We start from the raw sequence: 16699 nt of genomic DNA on the forward strand, positions 1-16699 counted from the left end.
CACTGCTCTCCCATCTCTCTGGGGCTGCGATGCCATCAGCAGTACAGGGGGACAGGGGGCAGGGAAAGCATGGGCAGCCCGGGCCACAGCAGAGGCTCTGGGAGCAGCCAGGATCCCTGAATCAGCCCATAACAGCACCGTTAGGTGCTATGATTCACCTGCATCCTCCTCCAGCCCACGCCCCAGGCACAGCGTGATGAGCTGCAGAGCTGCATTTGGTTCTGCATTAGGGACTGTGAGTGCCACATCCTCCCCTGCCCAGCACAGCACAACACATTGCTGCTCACTGCCCTCCCCTGCCCCAGGGCAGGGCCAGGCTCAGCCTCTGCCTCAGCACCAGCTCAGAAAATCAAAGAGGAACGAGGCAACGTGGGATTCTACAAAAGGAATGAATGAATTAGAAAAACAACAAGCAGTGGGGTGGTCTCAGTCTCTGACAGCCCAGTGCAAGCCTGCCTCGGGGGCTGGGCACAGAGGGGAGCAGCTGCTGCTGCTGCCAGCTCAGCCCTCACACGGGGCAGCATCAAACCACGGTGATGGAGAGAGTTTCAGGGGTCCCAGCCCCAGCCTGGCACTCAGACTCCTGAAGTCCCCCAGCAGCCACTCTGCACCTCTGTCCTGCACAGCAGGGGCAGAGCCACGCTCACAGGGCAGCGATGGCTTTGGCAGCGACGCGGCGGCCCAGGGGCAGACCCAGATCCGTGATGGCCAGGACGATTTTGGGACTGGACATGGTGGACACTTTCACCAACTCTGAAACCTGGCAGAAGAAGAACAGAGCTGACACCTTGGGGTTGAAGAGCAGAACTCAAAGCAACTCCCCCCATGCTCTCCATTCCCAAAGTGTCCCTGGCAGAGAGGAGGACTCACCATGGTGAAAGGCATGAACTGCAGGATGCTGCCGTGGCTGCCCTGCTCCAGGCAGTCCACACACTCCTCCATGAACCACTGCACAAACTGCGTGTGAGTGCCGGCCGTCTTGGAGCCCAGGATGGAGGAGATGAGCAGGAAGAGGTTTGCTGTGTGGACAGGGAACTGTCAGGGCAGGCAGGCTGCAGCAGATGAAGGCACAGACAGCTCTGCCTGCCCGCGTGGCTGGGATCACCCCTATGCCTGCAGACAGACCCCAGCTCACAGCCAGCCTTCAGCAGCTTACCCAGCACTCTGTTCAGAGGGTCCCTCATGCTGACAGCATGCAGCTGGGAGGCAGACAGGGAGCTGCTCATTGAGCGATCTGTTGGGGAAAAGAACGTGTCAGGATGGGGTGAGGGGGATGCTTGGAGCCCTCAGACCCAGTGAGCCCCTGGGGGGGGACGCAGCACTCGGTGCCCTGCATGCATTGGGCACAGCAGAGGAGCACAGCAGGGCTGACCCCAGCTGCCCATCCACGCACGTGTCCCTGGCACGACGGAGATGTGTCAGCATGCTCTGCTCTTGCACATTTCTTCCAAGTCTGACCAAGCTCAAAGACATCTCCAAGGGGTGAGCATGAGTGAGACTCACTGAGCAAGTGAGTGCCTCCCTGCTGGGGATGGTGACTCGACCCTGACACCTCACGAGAGCACAGTAATGCAATGTCACGACTGAGGAGCAAGCAGGGATCAGCTTCGTGCACGGCCTGGACACATCCTGTGTGTGCTGCCAGCAGGGCGAGCCAGCCCAGATGTTCCACAGCTGCACGGCAGCTCTCACAGCTTGCTCTCAGGGTAGGACTGAGCTATCAGAGCCACAGCAAAATCAATGGACGGGCAGTAAATAGTGGGCAGCCAAGGGGGGATCTGTGTGGCCCCCACCCCAAGGTGCTGCCGGGTGCTCCTGCCCAGTGCTGATGGCTGGGGGCTCCTGGGCTGACCCACGGGATGAAGCTGCTGCCAAAAATCAGCACTCATGTTGGGATGCTCTGAGGATGCTCATCAAGAAATGAAAGCCCTCCCCCACTTTTCTCATGGAATCACATGAGTTATGTGGCTGCTGCAGGAAGCAGGATTTCCACATCACGGCAGCAAACAGCCCAAAAAAAGTCCTAAGTGTCACTGGAAAGAGGTGGAACTGCACCAAGAGTTAAATAAAGATATCGAAACAAAGGGAAAAGCCCACATTTCAACAGTGATGAAACCAAGAAAAACCACAGGTTATTGTTGTGTTGGAAAATGGCAAATAAAGGAGTTAGGGTGAGGCAGTCAGGACACAAGAATGACCAAGGAGAGCCCTGACTCACTGCTAGGAGCCCAGACATATGTGGGATGGGGGCTGGAGGGCATGGGCCCCCACAGCATGTCCTGCCGGGGCTGTTGCAACCTGCAGTTCAGGGATATGGAGATGCAACCATGAGGACTCATCAGCTCCGCTCGCTGCATTATTAATAGAGGTGGAATTTGAGGATTTAGCCACAGCCATCACAGACGTCACCTCCTTGCTGGGCTGGGGACATCGGGTCTCCGAACCCACAGAGATCGACTCAAACAAAACCTCCCCGAGCCTTTCATGTGTGTGGCACAGGGTGAGGTGGCACTGAAGGAAGGTGTCACCTCATCACCTTTCCTAGCTTGCTCTGATCAGAGAATTCAGAAGCATGACCTTCTGGAGCAAAAGCTCCACAGGAACTCAGCAAAACACATCTGAATGCTCAACGTCTTTTCAAAATGCCCCATTATTCTTTGGTGCAGATCCATCCTGACAGCCAAGGGACCGCCCGCACGCTGCTGCTGAGCCCCAAGCCTGCAGGCAGGCAGCACACGTGACAATGGTGCAAGGGTTTGGAAAGGTGTAACCGTGCAGAGGGGAGCAGAGCCCCCCCGCTGCCTCCCAGAGCATTTGGCCAGCTTGGGAAGGAAATGTTCTCGTGCCAAAGCACGTTTCACACCCAGGAGGGAGCAGCGAGGCAGGCCGGCGCCGTCCCTGGGAGCAACCACCCTCCTCCCTCCTCCCTCCCTGCACTCACTGGGGCTGGAGAGGATGTTGGCGTCTTCCTCGTTGGAGCTGAGCAGGCGCATGAGCTTGGAGGGCCGCGTGTCGTCCAGTGGGAACAGGCTGATGTAGTCCTGGGGGCAAAGAGGGTTCAGCCCCACCAGCCTCTCTCTGTGGGGAACCCCAACCCCCTCCCCAGGGCTGACAGCCACCCACCCAGGCTCTGCACAGCTCTGGAATTACGCGCTCGGTTCACGCACAGTGACTCAGTCTGGGTCAGCCCCGAACGGACCGTCTTGTTAAGATCCCCTTTTCCCAGAAAAACAAAGGGAAAACCCCATATTCCAAGGTCAAGGGACCAAGCCTCAGACAGTTCAGTCAACCTGGGTGGTGAACCCCACCTCAGTGACCCCCTCCTCCTCCTGCAACCACAGCCTTCCAGCAAGATCCCATTCTCGTGGGCACAGAGCTCCCAACCAAATCCTGCTCCGTGCCAGACACACCTCAATGTCCTCTCGGTGCCTCTTCTTCTGCCTGGCGGACGCCTGGCCCTTGTTGTGGGAGGAGTAGGAGCTCAGGGCACACCAGACAGAGAGCCTGGGGATGGAGCAGGGCAGAGTGTGAGCCCACCGGGACAGTGGTGAGAGCCCACAGCTCCTGCCAGGGCTCTGCTGGGGCAGATCTCTCCACCCTAAGGTGTCCAGAGAACTGGGAGCTTACTTAGCCAGAGCCTTCCCTGGAGGGTCCATAAGGGTGTGCCACTTGGAGGAATCGGTGAGCAGGTTGGGCAGGATGTGGCCCAGCAGGGTCAGTGTCAGCTGCTGCATGTCCAGGCAGAAGATGGCATAGAGCAGCTCCACAGCTCGCAGCGTGTGCTCCTTCCGTGTCTCCTTCAGCAGCTCCTGCGAGGCACAAGTCAGAGCTGAGGAGGGGAAGGGCACAGCAGGACCTTCCCCACTCACCCCTCGTACCCAGGACAACCACCACAGCCAGCCCTGCCACCAGAGCCCAGGCCTGACCCAGCATTCTGGGGCTGGAAGCGGTGACCACCTCCCTGCTCCACTTCATACCTTGACCAGGTTGTTGCAGAACCAGTAGACACCTCCCATGTGCAGCAGGGTGTCGAAGATGTGGATGGAGCGGCTGTCGACCCAGCCCTTCTCCAGCACCTTGGTGAACACACTCGTCAGCACCTCCTTGATGGGCTTCTTGGGGGGCAGCAGGTTCCAGTAGGGGATGGTGTCCATGCCCGTGGATGGGAACTTGATCTGCGTGGCCGTCTGCTGCAGGACATCCGCACACATGTGCTCCAGGATGGAACTCATGATCACCACGCTGTGGCAGAGCGAGACAGGTCAGGAAAGAGGTGGGCAGCAAAGGGAGGGGAAGAAACAGCCGGTGTGGGGCTCACCGCTCGTTGTAGAACTGCAGCGTGTTGTCGCCGTACAGCGGGGTGGCCAGCTGCCGGATCATCTGCAGGGACTTCTCACGTTCATCCAAGCCCAGCATGCGGACGTGGGCCACCAGCCAGGCCACGGCGCACACCGCCATGCTGCACACCTTGCCCTTGATGTTGTCTGTGATTTTCTAGAGATGACAGCAGATGGGGATGAGCACAGACATGTGCAGATGCACAGGCTCCATCTCAGCATCAGTTCCTAGGCTCTGCCCCAAACGTCCCTTCTCCATGCCCCTGTCAAGCCCACAATCACCAATGGGGCAGCATCAATGAAGCCACGTTAGCTCCACGTGCAAGTAGCCAGGGAACTCTGCATTGGCTGCAGCAGCATCTGGGGAAGGAGGACAGGGGCCCTTCCTTACAGCACAGTGCAGCACTGGCTCCATTCTGCCCTACAGACCCACCTGGATGGACTCAAAGGTGAGCACGCTGTTCTCCCAGGCATTGAGGATCTCCAGGATGGCAGCCGAGATGCTCAGACACACCTCGTGCCAATTGATCTGCCTATCAGAGGAGAGACAGAGGTCAGGCACTCGCTCAGAGCTGCTCCCCTCCCTCCATCTCCCCAGCCCTACTGGCTGGGCTGAGCTCTTACACCAGCTTCATCTCTGAGGAGTTGTTGAGGAGGGCGACGAGGGATTCCACCTTGGTGGAGTCAGGGCGGAAGCAGGGATGGTCAGGGTTGAGGATCTTGCCCTCCTCGGGCATGCAGGTCAGCATCCAGGTCTCAAAGAAGGGCACCTCGTCTGCCGGCCTTGACTCTGACAGGATCACCTGGAAGGGAACTGGCTCTGGGTCCGCCCCATACCCTGCCTGGGGACCCCTGCCCTGGAGAGCTCACAGCTGGGGCCAGCACTGCTCTCATGGGGCCACTCGGCCCCCAAGCTGCTCTCAGGCTCCGCATGGCTCTGCGGGGCTGGGGCACACAGCCCAGCTGGCAGCCAGCTGCAAGGGCTCCCGGGGGGGACACAAGCTGGGAATCCCGCACGCTGTTTCCTCCTTTCAGCCCTGCAGCACCCGAGGGACGCTATTTTTGACAAAAGTGTTGCACATCTGTTCAGCAGCAGCTGGTCAGGAAAAGTTGCTCTGGGCTCAGAGCTCATTGGAGAGCCCCGGGCACATCCGCCCCAGGCTGCCGCCAGCCAGGACTCCCCCTCTCCACTCCCTGGGCAGCCCCCCACCCAAGATTTTCACTCCCTCTCCACGTCTGCAGTGTTTCGGTATCGTTTTACCTCCTGACATGCACAGATGTTGAAACGTGGAAAATTTTCATGTAACCCAAGCGCCTCTTCCTGAGCAGGGCTGCAAGTTCCTCATCTGCCAGAGGAGGGCTGACATCCACCAGCCCTCCCCAACCAGCCAGAGCCAAACTGTGCCGTGCTAGAGGAGCAAGGCCGGGAAAAGTGCTGGGAGATCAGAGCCAGCCTGGAGCGGGTGAGGCGGTGACACTAACACAGCATGGAAAAGAGGGGCACAAACAAAAGTCCTCGGGAATGCTGTGGCCACTCTGGCTCCATCACTTTGCACCAGGCAAAACACGCTGGGCACTTCACCCACAGCAGGGTGCTGCTGGAGGGGCGGCTGCGGGCGGTGAGGACAGTGACAAGGCAGTGGTGACAGCAGCACGGCCGCTAGAGGAGGCTGGCAGACTTCAGCACAAGGGCTGCTGCTTTCACAAGGTCAGAGTCCAATGGCTGCCTTCCCAGAGCCGCTTACCTCCGAGCCGTAGGTCTGGGCCACATGGCACAGCATGAGGAACGAGATGTCGAAGAGAAGGGCCCGAACCGGGGCGGACTTGGCTGGGAAGAACAGACAGATCTCAGGAACTTGACCCAGGAAGGAAGGCAGGAGCCCTGTCAGCTTGGGGGTTGAGTCCCTGCCTCCTCCCAGGTGCTTTTCTGATGCCTGAGTGCTTGAGTGTGAATGAGGGCTCTAAAGAACGTGCCAAGTGCCTCCCTCAACCCCGTCTGCCCCAGCCTGAGCTCCCAGAGCGGCTTTGACCTCTATTTGCAGCCCCAGTTCAACCCTGGGCTCCTCCAGTGCCGCAGAAGGTCAGAGCACTCAACATGTTTAATCACACGTAAAAGCAGTCAGAGTCCTTATCTCAGGCTGTGTGCTGACACATCACCCCTTCCAGGGAAGGAGCTGGGGCAGGGCCAGCCCCAAGGGGCCCCAAGGGCTGGGAAGGGGAGAAGGGAGCTCAGGATGGACACGCGTGTGCCATGGGTGAGAACTGGGGATCCCCAGGAGCCCAGATCCCTGCCAGCACCTGGCCATGCCTGGCACAGCTCGGCCCAACCCCTGCTTAACCCAGCACGTGGCAGCAGGGGAAGCACAGCTCGAGCCACCCCACGCACGGATGCGCACGCACTTACAGTTTTCTGTACTGATGTGCTTCGTGAATTCATTCAGCCTAGAGGGGGCAGAGAGAGCTGCAGTGAAGCGTTATCATCAGACAAAGCAGCCCTCCTCCCACCAGAGATGGGAACAGAGCTGCCCCTGCCCGGAGCAGCACAGAGCCTGGATGCGATGCCACGCTCCCAGCTGGGCCGGCGTGGCTCACACTGCCCCAGGCCCTGCCATGTGAGGAGGGCATCACACAGCCCCACGCGTGCTGTGTGTGTGCTCTAACCAGGACACAGGTGCTCGGGGAACAAAGGCATGCACACAGCAGCACCTCAGAGCTGAGGCTGTGCTGCTGCTTTCAGCCTTAACACAGCTGAAACAGATTCGACTTGGATGCTGCACCCCTTTCACAAAGAAGCAAAGGAGGTAGGATGCTCTGGGGTTCAGACCCCAAGGCCCCAGCCCTCCCCAGAGCCCTGTTAGTGCTGCACAGACCCCAGGCCAAAGCCAGATCCAGCCCTGAACGTGGTGGGAGCCACATTCAGGAAGGAGAAAGGGGGAGAGCAGGGAGGCTGCCAGCTCACCCAGCCCCACTAGCACATATTCCAGGTGGGCACTCACTTGATGAACTTCCAAGCAAAGGATTTCAGCTTGCCCGTTGCTGCTGCTGCTGCCAGCAGCAGGTCCAAGCTCTTTCCAGACAGCATGTGACCCAGGACCCCCAGCAGGCCCTCGGGGGATTTGGAGTGATCTGCATCCATAGTCTACAAAAGGAAAAAAAAAAAGAAAAAAGAAGGAAGTCACGGGGAAAGCATGTTACAGAGCAGCAATAAAACCCCAGCCACAGAAGCAGAGCTGATCAGCTGCCAGAACCATCCCACAGGGCCTCTGTCTGCAGGGACCTGCAGGGCTTAAAGGGAAGCGGAGGGACCTCTGGAGTCCCAGGACCTGCAAAAGGGAGAGCTGCAACATGCTGGGACAGCACAACCAGAAGAGAAATGGCTTCACCAGAAGAGCAGCAGGAGAGACACATGGAGGGGGAGGTTCTGGGGATGGGGGAGATGCATGTTGGGGAGGATGGGCAGAGCAGGCTGGGCTCAGACTGCTGGCACTGACAATGCACTGAGCTGCCTGACAGCTCCACCGGCTCCTTGGGAAGGAGGAGGGGAGCTCTGAGCTCCACAGCAGAGACTGCAACAAGGCTGGAAGCAATTCCTCCATCTCAGCACAGGGTGGGAAAAGGCATCTCCTTAGCACCCTGGTGAGCCCAGTGCTCCTGGAAGCCAGCTCTGGGGTGGAGATTGGACTCCCCAGTACTGTAATAGGAAGGGACTCACCTTCAGGATGTTGGTAACAGTCGGCTCGGCCCTCAGGATGAGCCTGGGGTTTGGCTGGATGTTGGCATTCTCTGCTGATTGCAGCTGTGGAGCATCTTCCCTGTCTGCTTTGCTGGTGATCCACAAAGAGAGGCTCTTGAGTAGGAATTCTGTCACTCTACCCCTCTCCTCCTCAAGACTCAGCCTCCCACCACCTCCAAGGGAGCGCACCAGCTGTGAGAGGACAGGCTCTGCCCTGCTTTATCACTAAAAGCAAAGCCTCATCCCTCCAGGCCAAGATGTCCCAGCTGCAGGACAGACAGCAGCACCACAGCTGCTTCATACTCCCCGCCAGAAGGGCAGTGAGACAAGGTGCCCCAACCTTGCTGGACTACCCAGGCTCCACGAGGGCCGTACCGTTTATCAGTCAGGTTGGTCATGTTGGCTTCTGAGAGCAGCCCCTGTTTGCTGCACTCCTGCAGGAGCAGGCTCATGCAGTTGCAGCTGAAAGAGGGAGAGCAGAGCATTAGCCCCAGGGACAGCCTTCCTGCTGTCTGAGCAGCGGGTGCAGACCTCCCCCCCCACAGACCAGCAGAGCTATGCGACCATTTGCAGACTGGGACTCAAGCAGTCAGGACTCCTGAGCTGTCTGTCTGCCTCTGTTCCCCCATTATGAGGGGGATGCAGGGCCAGAGGCAGATCCAGACATCACAAAGCATCACCAACATATGGATCAGCTGTCAGACACTCACTGCCTTGCTCATTTGGCAGTGCCAGCGCCTCAGGAAGAATGAACCGGATCAGAAATCAGTGCTTCCCTTCATACCACAAAAAGCTTAGCACACAGCTGCCCCAGTACTGCAGCTCCCCATAGAGATGCTGGGGGCAGCAGGGCACAGACCAGCCACAGGCTCATGGTGCTGCAGGTGAGTCCTGGGCACACGAGCACTCACTTGCATCGTTGATCTGCTTTGTCAAGCAGAGGGGTCAGCTTCAGCAGGAACTCGAAGGCACAGTTCACATCCTCTGTGAAATCCTGCCATGCACAAAGGTGAGTGCTCAGCTTGCAGCACCACTGACATGAACCCACCCGTCCCTCCCACACCATCTCCCCACCAGAGGAAGGCTGTCAGCATGCAGACTGTTTCCCACCCCAGCCACCCTTGGACAGCTCTGGCCAGGCACCAGCACCATCACTACACATAGTCCACTAAGCACACACAGAGCTGCAAACAGCTCCAAACCACAGCCCTTGCGACTCACCTTGTCCCCATGGGGATAGTTCTTGAGTTCTACCAGGACCTGAGGGATCTGAAAGACAGGGGGCACGTGGACATGACTGAGAGGCAGACCCAGTGCTGCTGTCAGCACCTCCCAGCAGCACAGGCAGCAGAAGCTTGAGCAAAACCCGCCTGCAGCTGCTAGCAGAAGGATTTCTGGAGCAGCATTTGCACCCTGGGGACTGTCCTTCCAGCTCCCCTTTGCAGAGCCCTTCCACCATCACAAGGAGCAGCAGGGCATGGCTAGGCAGGGGACTATGGCTGCAGAGCCCAGCATAGGCCAGAGCACGTCAGGCCTGAAATTACACATAAATCCTTTTTGTCTGGCACAAAGACAAGAGGCAAGGCAGACTGCTGCGGGGCTGCCCACCACTGAGCTGTGGGAGTACCAGCCCAGAGACTGCTTTGGCATCCTTCAAAGGCCACAATTTCCCCCACAGCTTCCTAGACAAACAAAACAAAGTGGGGCTGGGCTGAAAAGATGCCCCAGACAGCAAAGCGTGTTGCAGGAGGGCTGTCTATGGGCTCAGCCATCTTGCATGCAGTCCAGACACGATGAGCAGGGAACACTGTGGGGAGGACTGACTGGAATGAGACAATCTTTGAGGACCCTTCTGACTGAAAACATTCTGTGATTCTACCACTGCTCAGCCAGGCTTTGGTGCTCAGCAGGGGCCAAAAATGCAGGGAAAGGTACAGGGCTCAGAGTGCGCTGCTCACTGTGGAGCTAGGGCCTACCTTCAGGAAGGTAAAGGCTGTCCACTTCAGCTCCTCTGTGCCCTCTGGGGACTCGATGAGGCCCACAAAACACGCCTTCCAGATCTCCAGCATGAAGAGCGGGGAAGGGATGCGCTGCAGGACACACAGACAGGACCCTCCAGTACGCAATAACAAATCCCCCCAGTCAACCCGAGGAGGATAAGACACCACTTTTGTACCTGCATCCTCTTCACCATCATCAGCTGCTCCACCAGAGGCTGGATCTCTCCTGTGAGGTTCATGGTCCCCTCCAGCAGCACCACAGCATGCACAGTGGGGAAGCCAGTCTTGTTCAGCTGCTCAGAGCGAACTGATAGCATGGTGGGGATGCTGGATGAGAGACAACAGCACTGGGTCACTGGAGTCTTGCAGGGATGATCCTTGCTCCCTCTGTCCCACCCTCCCTTTCCAACAGCACTGCCTTTGGACACAGCCAAGTCCCCAAATCTCAGCCCAGGCCCCGGCGCACACACTGGAGCAGCTGAGGGATGGCAGGCAGCCCAAGGCACCCACTAAGAGCCCTTTGCAGCAGGTAGCAGCAGTCCCTAACCCATCCCTTATTTCAGGGCTTCTTGCTGGCCCCAGCCCACTGCCAGAACAGGACTCTGAGCTGGGAAGGGACAGGAAAGCAGGGAGCCAATGAGGAAGGAGGCAGGAGGCTCTCAGTCTTCCTAAGGAGGGCTCAGACCCATTTCACTCTCTGAAACCATGCCAGCAGCTACCTCTTGATGAGGGAGATGCAGTTATCAGCCTGGCTTCGCAGCGTGGAGTTGCTGAGGCCATTCAGACTTTCCTCTAGCTTGAGGAGGGATTGCTCCACGGTGTTCCAGGAGGCTGTAGAAGGTGGGCAGGCGTTCAGTGGAGCAGGACAGTGACAGGATGAGAAGCCAGCAGGCTGGCTCTAATGCTCACAGCAAAGCAGAGGGGCTGCTGAGTCTGGGGCTCTCTGCTGAGCAGGAGTCAGAGCACCTCTGCAAACCCAAGCTGAGGATCTGCATGGCAGCCAGCAGCTCCCTGGCACGGCCTCCTGGCCAGCGGACCAAGCGGAGGTGCAGGGCCGTGCCAGGCAGGCTGGTGGAGTGCAGGACTCGCCACACACCCAGGCACAGCTCACACAGCCTTCACATTAATTCTGTTCCTCTTCCAAGGGCAGCGTGGAGGGGAGGGGGCAGAGGGTGGCATGGAGCCAAGGAGGAGACAGTTACAGCAACAGGGATGGAAGATGGATGGGCTTGGAGCCACAGGGACAATGCGGCAGGAGCTGGGCAGGGGGAAGGAAAGGTGGCAAGGACACCTCCCCGAGGCCAGCAGCAACCAGGAGCAGAGCATGGCCACGGGGCCCAGGAAGCGACGTACACGTCTCCTCCAGCTGGGCAATGTGGATCAGGGCACGGTTCTTGGTGCTGCCAAGCATTTTCTCCAGCCGCTCCAGGCACATCTTCATCTGGCCCTCTGCTGCCACCTGCTCCAGCATCTCCTTCACCTTCTCAGCATAGAAGGCCGCGCAGCGCAGGAGCCAGTTCAGGGCACTCATCAGTGCCCGGCACAAACCAATGCACTCCTCTGCTCTGCCATGGCAGCTGCAAGGAGAGAGAAACACAACCATGGGCCAGGCTACACCCCCATAGAGATCAAGGCACAGCAGTGGGGCAGCCTGAGGAACCAGGCTACATCCCACACGCTCAGGCCAGCGTGCCTCAGCTCCTGGCTCCTCTGCTGCAACCCCCAGCCCACGAGCATCCCCCCTGTGCCAGGGGAAATCAAGTGTACCCAGTGCAGACTCCTCTCTGGCCACTCAACTACAGGAAACTTTCCAAGCCTCTAATCAAATTATCTTGCTAAGAAAGGCTCAGCACTGATCAATGTGTTCCAAGAGGTGAACGCTTTCCCCTCCTGATGCACAAATCATCGGGGCCAGAAGTTTTGATCAAATTAAGCGGAGGATCAGATTAGGCAGGAACTGGATTAAGTCACCAGCTCTGCAGTTGGCCAGCAACAGCTCCTTGTCAACATCTGCGACTGATGCACATTCATCGCTGCTGCTTCGCTCCGTGTAATTAAGAGCTGCTACCTTTAGCCCTGTTTATCCTCCCATTCACCCACACCGCCTGTCTCTTCGCAGCAGCCTCTCAGCAGAGGCTGTCAGGGGTTAACAGGAAGATTTCTCAGCTTTCTATAAAAGTTTTTGTGGCCTGAATTGTCTCCCCTGGGTCCTGCGACACCAGCGGAAGAGCATGGAGCAAAACAAGGCAGCTGCATAAAGTGCCTGGGGGAGCGCAGGCAGAACCACGAGCACTGGCAGCCAGGGATGTGCAGCCAGAGCCCCAAGAAGCCACAGAGGCCACACAAGAGAAATAAAATGTAGAGGGAACAGAAACTCTCAGGTTTTGGGGCTTACACCAACCCGAGCTGAGCAGGAGTATTGTGGAGGAGGTCACAGCCCAAAGTAGGTGGGGTTCTCACAGCTTCCCACAAAGCCGGTGGGGTTCTGGGTTCCCCCTGCTCTGCCCATGCTGACATCTCAGCCTAGAGCAGCTCAGGAGGAAAGCTGGGATGGGAAATGGCCTCCCTCTGCCAGAGCAGGGACCACGCAATGGGGCGAGAGCCAAACCCTGTGGGAGCTGCAGGCTACGGAAGGGCTGCATCGTACCTGAGGCGGTCGCAAAACATGTCCATGATCTCCAGCAATGACTGCACACACAGGTCCCGGGAGAAGTCATCAAACTACAGCAGAACAAAGAGGGATTTCAAACAGGGGGTGCCAAGCTCCAGCAGCCCCAAAAAACAACCGTGGGCGCTCGCCCTGGCAGCCACCCAGCAGTCAGATGAACAGGAACTGGGTCAGGGCTGTCCCTCAGCTGGGTCGCGCCCTCCCAGGGCAGCAGAAAGCAAAGAGGCCACGGTAGTGGGGCTGAGGCCGCATTTCTGAGCAGCCTCCCTGAGATGCAGGCGGGGGTTGGAGCTCCGTTTGCAGCCCCCCTTCCCCCGGCTCCCCATGGGCTGCACTGACACGACGGCAGCTCGGCGCCAGCCCACGTCCCCACCTCCAGCTCGGTGGGGCTGGCAGCGAGCACCGACAGCTCGACTGGCCACGGGGACGGCAGCAGCGCCGCTGCCGCCTGCTCGGCCGAGCAGATGGGGCCACCCCACTGAGCTGGAGCTGGCCTGCGGGCCTGCACTGAGCCCACGCTGCTCTGAAGGAGGAAACCGCGGCTGTCAAGGTCAGCGCTTCTCCACCAGCCTCACCACAATGGGCAGCGACAGCGAGCACGGCCGTACGCCGGCTCTGCCGCCCCACTGAGGAGCTGACCCTACTGAGGGGCACCCCAGTGTGCTCACGGCACAGCTCCCGGTGCTTGCAGTGTGGGGGGAGGCAGAGCAGGAGCCTGCCAGGCCCCACAGGGTGCAGGGACGCAGTTTCCATGCCTGCAGCACGTGGGACTGTGCCCAGAGCAGAGTGGGAGCTGCTGGTGGGCTGTCCCCAGCAGGCTGGTGCCCCGCTCCGTGCCGTCTGCCCGCTGCTGACTCAGCACAGGATGTCATTTTACACTTGACCTATATTTGGTGAGAGTTGTGGGATGGGAAATGGATACGCTGATCGCAGGTAAGGAGAAAAGCCTCAGCCAGCAGCTGTCGGAGCCGTACCTTGCTGATGGCCATCAGCACCGTGGAATAAGACACCATCTACGAAAAAACAGAAAACCAAAACAATGGTGTTGAAAAAGCAGCAGTGGGTGCTGCCTGTGAGCGCAGTGCTCACGGCTCAGGGGCAGCGAGGTCAGGGCACGGCCTCACTGCCTGTCACCGCAGCCGGGGCGCTGACCCGGCACAAATCCAAACAGACGTTTTTAGGTGACCGCTCATTTGTTTCGCACAAACTTTAGACAGCATTAAATGCTGCAGCAGGGAAGCACGGAGCTCCCAGGCAGAGCAGAAGTTCTAGGAGGGTGAGTATTTCCACCCGGCGTGCAGCAGGCAGAGGTTATTTACAGAAACAACCCCGCCCTGGGCGCACGCTGAGCCCCCCACCCTGTCTGAGCCAAGCACAACGCCTGCAAGCTGCAGACATTGGGGTGTCTGCCCGCCACCAGCTCTGCACCTTGGGTTCTTGGCTTGCTAATTGGGACTGCAAGGCGACACCCAGCAGCACTGCAATGTGGGGCATTGTGCAGGGAAAGCCATTACCTGGGAGCTGATAGCGTATTTCAGGTAGGACAAGATGAGTGGGTTCGGCGACGGCCCGATCATCGCCTGCTCGAGCAGAGCCTCTGCAAGCAAAGAGAGGGACCTGTGGCAGGCAGCACACAGTCTGCCATGGACATGCAGTGCCCTTGTTTCTGCTCTCACCCACAGGAAAGATGGCAAAGACAATTCGTGCCAAGTACGACAGCTCCACACAATGCTTCCCTGAAATTAACCTAAACCCCCCAGTTTCTACTCCTCAACAGCAAAAGGTAGCAAATAATTCAGGCAGTACCGGCAGCTTCCTGTTCATTCACCTCTGCCCTGGGCCTGAAATTGCACCTGCTGCTCTCCAAGCATCCTCCTCTTCCTCCCACCTCCTGCCCAGGAGGCTCAGGCATCCACCAGCCTGCGATTTCTGCTCTGGTACCTGGGGCTGGACTGCGGGCACACGGCTGCTCTCGGCCAGGACGGTTCCTGTGCGTCTGGCACTCCCTGCTGCTGGCAGCCGGCCAGGGAGGCTGGAGGGGCTCTGCCCGCCCTATCTGCTCAGTCAAGCCTTTAATTGACCATTTGAACTACTGCAGAGTGCAGGAACCACCTCCCAGAATCAGGCCCCGGGCTGTGGCACTGGCTGTAAGTAGGTCAGGGCACCCAGATGCAAGAGGGGCAGGCCAACTCTCCGCAGCCAGCACGGAGCAGCAGCCATGGGCAGATCCCGGCTGCGGGAGACACCTCGGATCCTGGCAGAAGGCTGCGACCGCGGCCAAATGCATCTCAGCACGAGGACAGAAGGCTGACAGCAGCCTTCCCCTCCCCATCTAATCAGGGAGCGTCAACACGAGCCAGCCACATGCTGTTACCCACTGCAGGCACGTCAGCATCAATTTGCTGGGCAGTGCCGTGATCTGGGCGGCTCGTGCCAGGTTTTCCTCCTTTGTGGTTGAAATCTGAAAGGCACGAGCTGGGGGGAGGATGAGCTGAGGGGGATGACTTGGGGAGGTGCTCTGGATGAGACGGCCGCCTGCATGCCCACCACCTGCCCTGCATCCTCCAGCAAAGGAACCCAGCTCTATCCTCACCAAGCTGAGCCCTGGGCTGACGAGCCTTTCCTTGGTGGATGCACTAAGGGGCAACCAGGAGAAACCCACTGCTACAGAAACTGTTAGCTCAACATCGTAAGCCAGAACCCAGTAACAATTATAATGGTGGGTCAAAATAGGTGGGAAAGGCCATCACAGAGCAAGCTCAGGGGGTGAGAAGCACAGAGGTGCTTTTTCCCTTTAAATTCCCCAGTGTGAGCCTCCAGCAGCACCTTGTGTTTGTATATCCCAGGCCTGCAAACACATGCTGCCTGCACAGGAAAAAAGAAAACACAAAACCTAGCAGCATGTTTCTATAATCGGCACAAAGGCTGGCAAATCTTTAAACCGCACAACGCGGCGGGCACAGAGGTTGGCTGGGCTGGTGACAAACGGCCTTGAACGGGGCCAGGGAAAGAAATGCTCATAAATGGGAGCAGGGAGCAGCCCTGGAGGCCTGGAGCATCGCCCCCGGCACGGCCCATCCATGAGGATGGGGTCCCACCCCCGGGCCACGCACACCCAGCGGTGTCCTTGGGGGCAATGGAGGCACACGACCAAGGCACGCCCCAGAGGCTGCGGCCCCCCCCGCCCCCCGGACCTGCCAGGTTGAGGATGTCCCAGGTGGCTCCGCGGGGGAAGAAGCGCTTCATGTTGATGGCCCATTGGTAGTCGCTCCAGCGCTCCTTCCAGGCCTGCAGGATGGCCTGCTTCAGGTTCACCACCTTCATGGCTGCGCTCTGTGGGAACGGAGAGGCCTCAGGGCCGGGCCTCGGGGCACACAGAGAGGGCCGGAGCCGGGAGATCGCTCCCCGTTCTCTCCGCTCCGCTCCCGGCCCGCCGGCCTCGTCCGCAGCGCTCCTCACCCGCCGGCTCCGCTCGCTCAGCGCCTGGGCACCGCCATGTTGGCACCCGCCAGCAAGCCGCGCGCTGATTGGACGGCGGGGCGGCGCGGGGCTTGCTGGGAGATGTAGTTCACGGGGCCTGGTGGGGTGGTGCGGAGAAACGCGCGGGGTGTGCAAACGTGGGGGTGTGCAAAATGAGTTTGTGCGAAATGGGTGGCAAACGTGGGAGCTCGCGGTGGGCAAAGACTGTGTGCAAACGCATGGAGATGCAAACGTGGGGATGTGCAAACATGGAGGAGTGCAAACTGTGAAAATGAGACTGCAAACAGAAGCTTGCATTTTCAAGCAGTGTGTGTGTGAATGAACAAGGATACACGTATAGGGTGTGAGATGTGGAGGTGTGCAAACATGGGGGTGTGCAAACAGAGGCTGAGCAAATGCAATTGATGGCAAATGTGGAATTTTAGAGTGCAGAAACGCTGCACGCAAATGGGTGTGCACGCATGGCGTGCAAATACAAGGC

General features: G+C 58.8%; 1 protein-coding gene across 1 annotated transcript; it reads right to left on the bottom strand.

The window, feature by feature from the left end:
- Positions 1-375: 375 nt before the first annotated feature.
- Positions 376-16255, bottom strand: MED24 (mediator complex subunit 24). Its single transcript, XM_031600648.2, has 25 exons — positions 15933-16255; positions 14253-14335; positions 13713-13751; positions 12718-12791; positions 11424-11647; positions 10790-10901; positions 10247-10397; positions 10047-10160; positions 9292-9339; positions 8982-9064; positions 8446-8532; positions 8050-8161; positions 7334-7476; positions 6742-6779; positions 6083-6165; positions 4962-5140; positions 4771-4870; positions 4319-4494; positions 3978-4242; positions 3628-3809; positions 3411-3504; positions 2942-3041; positions 1157-1234; positions 871-1019; positions 376-760 (listed from the first exon to the last, which is right to left on the bottom strand). The coding sequence occupies exons 1-25, from the start codon at positions 16060-16062 to the stop codon at positions 644-646; spliced, it is 2961 nt and encodes a 986-aa protein (XP_031456508.1). The 5' UTR covers positions 16063-16255; the 3' UTR covers positions 376-643.
- Positions 16256-16699: the final 444 nt, after the last annotated feature.

Source organism: Phasianus colchicus, chromosome 26 (assembly GCF_987193195.1).
Source record: "Phasianus colchicus chromosome 26, bPhaCol1.hap1.1, whole genome shotgun sequence".
NCBI classification, from domain to species: domain Eukaryota; kingdom Metazoa; phylum Chordata; class Aves; order Galliformes; family Phasianidae; genus Phasianus; species Phasianus colchicus.

Bases quoted from the DNA above. Each gene is read 5' to 3' on its own strand.
- MED24 (XM_031600648.2), bottom strand. From the start codon at position 16,062: ATGAAGGTGGTGAACCTGAAGCAGGCCATCCTGCAGGCCTGGAAGGAG. The intron at 10,161-10,246 runs GTACAAAAGTGG...TGTGTCCTGCAG, and splicing joins TGATGGTGAAGAGGATGCAG to CGCATCCCTTCCCCGCTCTT. The intron at 1,020-1,156 runs GTAAGCTGCTGA...CTGTCCACACAG, and splicing joins CCCTCTGAACAGAGTGCTGG to CAAACCTCTTCCTGCTCATC.